Source organism: Quercus suber, unplaced genomic scaffold (assembly GCF_002906115.3).
Source record: "Quercus suber isolate HL8 unplaced genomic scaffold, Cork oak 2.0 scaffold_446, whole genome shotgun sequence".
In the NCBI taxonomy this organism is placed as follows: domain Eukaryota; kingdom Viridiplantae; phylum Streptophyta; class Magnoliopsida; order Fagales; family Fagaceae; genus Quercus; species Quercus suber.
In genome coordinates this window covers 284881-292284 of record NW_027069897.1, presented here as the reverse complement: position 1 = coordinate 292284, position 7404 = coordinate 284881, and the positions used below count along the sequence as shown (strand labels likewise).

The following is a 7404-nucleotide window of genomic DNA, read 5'->3' as shown; positions in this document are numbered from 1 at the left end:
AATAAAAAAAAAAACGTAGTAAAGTCAAACATTTCTTATTTGTTTTTGCCAGAATTGGATGATTCATAGAAGGAGACACTGAAATCAGAACCAAATCTGAATTTTGTTTTCTTTGTTGCACGAGAAAGTAATAATCAGTTTCCACACCAATTAAAAAAAAATTGAACATGGACACTAAAGTTTGACGCTTCAAAAGCCACCCTTTTCGACTCTATAAATTATAAATACGCGCACAACACAACCAACCTGTACTCATACTGGTCTCAGAGTATAGAAGAAAACTAAGTTGCTCAACTTCAACACAGACATTCAAAAAAAAAAAAAAAAAAAAACCTTCAACGCAGAGAGAGAAACCATAACCCCATTTCTATAAAATTTCAAAAAATAAAAATAGAAAACCATTTCTATATTTTTCAGGTTCTGATCCATAGAGCCTGAAACCTTGGCCTTATTTCACGTAAATTCGAAGAAACAGTTCTGGATTTTAGCTGTTGTTGAGGCACTGATCATTTGTAACAATGGAGAGTGGGGATATTTATAAAGCCGGTAGTAGTTTTCGACTAAGCAGTCCCTCAATGTGGAGGGACGCCACCATGGAAATTTTCTCGAAATCTTCACGGGAAGATGATGATGAAGAAGCTCTTAAATGGGCTGCTCTACAGAAGCTTCCTACTTACAACCGTTTGACGAAAGGTTTACTGACTACACCGCAAGGTGAGACCAGTGAAATCGATGTACATCATCTTGGACTGAAGGAAAGGAGGAGTTTGGTTGAGAGGTTGGTGAAGGTCCCCGAGGAGGATCATGAGAAGTTCTTGTATAAGCTCAAGGACCGCTTGGACAGGTAAACTTTAAGATATTATAAATTTTACTATATAATTCTTATAAATTGCCGTCTTAAATTTGAACTACAAAACAGAAGATGTTAAGAAAATTATTTATTACTTTGTTTGTGTGGTATCGAAAATAATCATTGCCATGTTAGTTTGTAAGTATTTTATAGAGAAACTGATATTAATTTAGCTTCTTTTTTTGTTTGTTAATTCTGTTTATCCAATTTCCTTTTATTTTGATTTGATGTATGTTTCATATGAATTTTCAGTAATGGGTATTTTTTTCTTTTTTTTGGATTTCTTAGAGTTGGAATTGCCATTCCCACAATTGAAGTCCATTTTGAGCATTTGAATGTTGAGGCAGAAGCACATGTTGGAAGCAGAGCTTTGCCAACATTCTTGAACTTCTCTGTTAATATAATGGAGGTAATTACGCGTAATAAATACACCATTTGTTATTATTCAACTAATATTGATGCCTTTTTTTTTTGGTTTCTTTTTAAATTCATTCTTAAATGACTCATTGTTTTTGATTTTAAAGGGTTTCTTGAATTATCTCCATATTCTTCCAAGCAGAAAGAAACATTTGTCAATCCTTCAAGATGTTAGTGGAGTCATCAAGCCTAGCAGGTGAGAAGTCAGCCCTTTTTACAATTATCAAAATGAAGTCTCATTGTTTGATAATTTCTCTTTTTAATGTTCCTTCTCCGGTTAGAACTTCTATTATCCATTTCTAACACGGTTTCTGTGTTTCACATAGAATGACATTACTTTTGGGTCCTCCAAGTTCTGGAAAGACCACGCTCTTGTTGGCTCTAGCTGGAGAGCTTGATCCCGACCTAAAGGTATTAGGCAATTTTGAATTCTTACCACTGCATATTCTACTTTTTCTTCTGTACATCTAATGCACTGAGTAAAAATTCTTGTTCAGTTTTCTGGGAAGGTGACTTATAATGGCCACGAAATGCATGAGTTTGTTCCACAAAGAACTGCTGCTTATGTCAGTCAACATGACGTTCATATTGGAGAAATGACTGTAAGGGAAACTTTGGCCTTCTCTGCCAGATGCCAAGGGGTTGGATCACGCTATGGTTAGTTAATTTAAAGGATTATTTTGTTCCTTTTTCTTCTTTTTACATTTCCTTAATTGTACTTCTGAGGAAGTAATCCAATGATTTTTGTTATTTAAGCTTGACTTTTAAATTTGTACTCCCCTTCCCTTTTTATTTTGCCACTACAGAGATGCTAGCAGAGCTAGCAAGAAGAGAGAAAGCGGCAAATATTAAGCCTGATCCTGATGTTGACATCTACATGAAGGTAGGAAGAAATCTATTGTCAATTACAACATTTGGAAGTTCTAGCACTAAACTTTTTTTATTTTGAGAAGGGTTTGTGCCATTCGAGATTGATGAGAATTAGATTTATGGATAATTACTATGATGGGTACCCTCGCAAATTTTACCTTTGAGGAAATTTGTAGTATATGATAAAATTATGTTCAAATTAAAATCAAGCAAAACCAATCTTTCTGTCCTGGTTTTCACAGCTTCCTTAAAATATGTATTGTCATTATATGTCATTCTATTTGTTTGTTTCTGCTAATCTAGGCACTGGCAACAGAAGGGCAGGAGGTGAATGTGGTGACAGATTACATTCTAAAGGTAATGACAACAAATTGTTGAATTGATTATGAAATTGTTTAGAAATTATCATTATAGTTCACTTTTATTCATTTTCCACATTGTTTTCAGGTTTTGGGATTGGAAGTCTGTGCAGATACCTTAGTTGGGAATCAAATGTTAAGGGGAATATCTGGAGGGCAAAGGAAACGAGTCACAACTGGTAAAGTCAAAGTTGTAGTTCATATATACAGAATCATATTCTCTCTAAAACTGTATAAATAATATCTAATACTTAAATTATAGGTGAGATGTTGGTTGGACCATCTAAAGTGTTATTCATGGATGAAATATCTACTGGTTTGGATAGCTCAACAACTTTTCAGATTGTGAATTCAATCAAGCAATATGTTCACATTTTCAATGGAACTGCTGTCATCTCCCTCCTCCAGCCAGCACCAGAGACTTATAATCTTTTCGATGACATTATTCTCATCTCTGATAGCCAGATTGCATACCAGGGTCCCCGTGAACAAGTGCTTGAATTTTTTGAATCAATGGGCTTTAAATGTCCTGAGAGGAAAGGGGTGGCCGACTTTCTGCAAGAAGTGAGTTTGAATAAAGGTTTTTTTTTTTTTTTTTTGGTCTCATATATGCCAATGGTATTATTATTTTCTGAAGAGATAAGCATTACAAGTAGAATCTCATATTTGGATTCATGTATAACCAATTTATAGGTGACTTCAAGGAAAGATCAGGAGCAGTACTGGGCACAGAAAGACGAGCCCTACAATTTTGTAACAGTCAAGGAATTTGCTGAGGCATTCCAATCTTTCCATGTGGGACAGAAACTCGGAGATGAACTTGCAACTCAGTTTGACAAGGCTAAGAGCCATCCAGCTGCTTTGACAACAAGAAAGTATGGTGTCAAAAAGGCAGAGCTGCTGAAAGCTTGCTTGTCAAGAGAATTCTTGCTCATGAATAGGAATTCGTTTGTCTACATCTTCAAGTTCATTCAAGTAAGATGAGCTTTATAGTATTTTTCAGAACTTTATTTTCTATATCAAATTTCATTATACCCAAATATGAGTAATATAAACTTTTTCTTTTGTTTTCTTCTTTTAGCTTACAATAATGGCAATGATTGTTATGACAACTTTCCTACGGACTGAGATGCACCGAAATTCAGTGACTGATGGAGGAATCTATAGTGGTGCTTTGTTCTATAGTGTTGTTGTCATCATGTTTAATGGTACTGCTGAGATATCCATGACTGTTGCAAAGCTTCCTGTTTTCTTCAAGCAAAGGAAGCTCCTATTCTATCCTTCATGGGCATATTCTCTCCCTGCATGGATCATCAAGATTCCAATCACGTTTGTAGAAGTTGCTGTATGGGTTTTCATCACTTACTATGTCATTGGCTTTGATCCAAGCGCTGGAAGGTAAAAGATAAAGAATAAATAAATAAAATCATGCTACTTTTTTGTCAACTTACAAAGATATGTTTCACTTTTTTTTTCTTCCATTTCAAATTATATATTTTCTCATGTTCATATTGCAGGTTTTTTAGGCAGTACCTTCTGCTTTTACTTCTTAACCAGATGGCTTCTGCTTTATTTCGCTTTACTGGGGCAATTGGTAGGGGGGACCTGATTCTTGCCAACACATTTGGATCATTTGCACTGGTCATGCTGTTTGCTTTGGGTGGCTTTGTCCTGTCAAGAGGTATAATTTAGTAAGTGTCTTTTCTTTTATAATTGGACAAAGTCTTTTCTATTACTTCTTATTTGATTGCGTCCTCCCACAGAGAACATAAAGAAATGGTGGATATGGGGTTACTGGATGTCACCAATGATGTATGCACAGAATGCTATTGTAGTTAACGAGTTTCTTGGGAAGAGTTGGAGACATGTAATTTCTTAAACTGGCCATTGCAAACATTTTTTTTACAATTTTTCTTAATATTTTTTTGACATTTGAACCGATTTTTTTTACTAAAGGTTCTCCCAAACTCAATGGAACCACTAGGAGTTGAAGTTTTGAAGTCCCGCGGATTCTTTACACATGCATATTGGTATTGGATAGGAGTGGGGGCATTAATTGGATTTATATTACTTTTCAATGCTGCCTTCACTCTGGCTCTCACGTATCTCAATCGTGAGTACCTCCACCTTTTCAATTTCAAGGCATACGTGTGAGAGATTATCTACTAATGTTGTCTAAAATATTGTGCAGCACTGGGAAAGCCACAGTCTGTTAAATCCGAAGAACCTGAAAGCAATGGACAGGATTACAGATCTAGAGAAAGCAACTCAAGTCACAAAACAAGCATAGGTGATATATCTCTTACAATGCATGCTTGTTTGTGTGTGTGAGTTCTTGTATTTTTTAATCTTTTGATTTCTCTTAAATCCAACTGATTTTTTTTGACCTGCAGAGAATGGATATGAAATGAAGAGGGGCAGTAATACCTCTAGCCTCTCATCTATTAGCACAGACACTTCTGTAGAGATCAATCAGAATAGGAATAGAGGAATGACTCTTCCATTTGACCAACATACCATTACCTTTGATGAAATAAAGTACTCTGTTGACATGCCACNTTTTTTTTTTTTTTTTTTGGTCTCATATATGCCAATGGTATTATTATTTTCTGAAGAGATAAGCATTACAAGTAGAATCTCATATTTGGATTCATGTATAACCAATTTATAGGTGACTTCAAGGAAAGATCAGGAGCAGTACTGGGCACAGAAAGACGAGCCCTACAATTTTGTAACAGTCAAGGAATTTGCTGAGGCATTCCAATCTTTCCATGTGGGACAGAAACTCGGAGATGAACTTGCAACTCAGTTTGACAAGGCTAAGAGCCATCCAGCTGCTTTGACAACAAGAAAGTATGGTGTCAAAAAGGCAGAGCTGCTGAAAGCTTGCTTGTCAAGAGAATTCTTGCTCATGAATAGGAATTCGTTTGTCTACATCTTCAAGTTCATTCAAGTAAGATGAGCTTTATAGTATTTTTCAGAACTTTATTTTCTATATCAAATTTCATTATACCCAAATATGAGTAATATAAACTTTTTCTTTGTTTTCTTCTTTTAGCTTACAATAATGGCAATGATTGTTATGACAACTTTCCTACGGACTGAGATGCACCGAAATTCAGTGACTGATGGAGGAATCTATTGTGGTGCTTTGTTCTATAGTGTTGTTGTCATCATGTTTAATGGTACTGCTGAGATATCCATGACTGTTGCAAAGCTTCCTGTTTTCTTCAAGCAAAGGAAGCTCCTATTCTATCCTTCATGGGCATATTCTCTCCCTGCATGGATCATCAAGATTCCAATCACGTTTGTAGAAGACAAGAGGAAAATCATGTGAGTGAGGAAATTCAAGCAAGGTCGAATCGTCCTACTCTAATACCATGTTAATATTGAAATATTATTGATTGTAAAGAGAAGGTGAAAAATATGGTATGAAAGCGATTAACACATTTCAGTCATTAAGACTTACGCTTATAATATGAAATGTCAAAGGACTATATATTTCATTCACTTTATTGATAATATCTAGGAAAAGCAAAAAATCATTTGAAATAACCTATCATTTTAAAGTATTTTAAAATTTCAATTTTGACTACTCATTAATATTAAATATATATATACTCTCTCCGTCCCATTTTTTTTGTCCTTTATTCCATTTTGAGATGTCTCAAAATATTGTCCTGTTTCTAAAAATAAAAGTTATTAATTTACTAATGTTCCTATTATACCCCTATTAATTTATTAATTCAATTTTTTAATAAATTTTTTTAAGGATAATTTTGGAAACTTATGCATTTTTAAAAGGTAAACAAAACAATAAATGATGTTCCCTTAAAAAATTTGACTTTTCAAACAGGACAAAAAATTTGGGACGGAGGGAGTATATATATCTCATTATACTCCTAGATATTTTTGTGATTAAATAATGCAACAATCTCGAATTATGATGAATGATAATTATTAACCTTTATAAAAAATAAAAATAAAAAGTCTCTAAATACACGTGTGACTAGTATTTTATATAATAATGATAAATTATTAACCTTTATAATAAATAAATAAATAAAACCTCTAATCACACGTGTCGAAGCTAGTGTTTTACCATAATAATGATATAATAGGTACATTTAAAACAGAATTGGCAGGAACGAAAGAGGGAAAACCATATTGGCAATAAATATAAAGTTAAAAGAACTGGAAAATAGCAGGAAACTATGAACATTAATCTCATGAGCTACTCCTTTCTAGTTTCTACTTTCTACAGATACCAAGGTACTGTAAACCTAATAGTACATTATACAAACCAGATGCATGAACTAATTGAAATATCCTTGTCAGTCCCTAGCGAAGGTATGAAAAAAAATGGGACTGTATCATTCTTAATGAACAAAACATGCAAACCCACATGCCCTTTTTAAAATTGTGGTGAGAATCTGTAAAGAATAAAACATTTTAGCCATGCCTCAAGGAGTTATGCAATACCACATTAACTTAAAAGCTTACTTTTAAATTTGGGTCTTGATGTTATACAAAAACAAATAGCCTAAGCAAAACCAAATCTAGCACTAATACCCAAAATAAATAAATCTCTTAAAGCAGCAATTTGATTCTAACCCAAAAAACTTTGTTCAAAGGAATTCTAACCCAAATTCCAGACTTTAAAGTCCTACTTGTTATTTTTTCTTTCAAAGCTTTACTTGCCGATGGGTGGGTGTGCTCTGTTTCCTCTTTCTCGCTATCCCTCTCTGTCTCTGTGTGCTACTTACAGTTACTTTTTTTTTTTTTGGATGGGACCCGACTACTTACAGTTACTTGATTCTAAATGTTTTAGTTTTTTTATTATATGTAAATAGTGAAAGGTTGTCAGTCATAACGTTTAAGCAAAAGCAATCAATCCGAAATAATCAA

At 34.0% G+C, this 7404-nt stretch overlaps 1 protein-coding gene across 1 annotated transcript; it reads left to right on the top strand.

Moving 5' to 3' along the window:
* Positions 1 to 306: 306 nt before the first annotated feature.
* Positions 307 to 5053, top strand: LOC112000047 (pleiotropic drug resistance protein 1-like; the record flags this gene model as incomplete). Its single annotated transcript, XM_065762186.1, has 16 exons — positions 307 to 844; positions 1139 to 1259; positions 1375 to 1463; positions 1594 to 1678; positions 1765 to 1924; positions 2074 to 2150; positions 2441 to 2494; positions 2585 to 2675; positions 2759 to 3060; positions 3190 to 3471; positions 3578 to 3894; positions 4014 to 4177; positions 4260 to 4363; positions 4453 to 4609; positions 4688 to 4786; positions 4890 to 5053. Coding segments are annotated over exons 1-16 (2592 nt in total), but the record flags the coding sequence as incomplete, so codon positions are not given.
* Positions 5054 to 7404: the final 2351 nt, after the last annotated feature.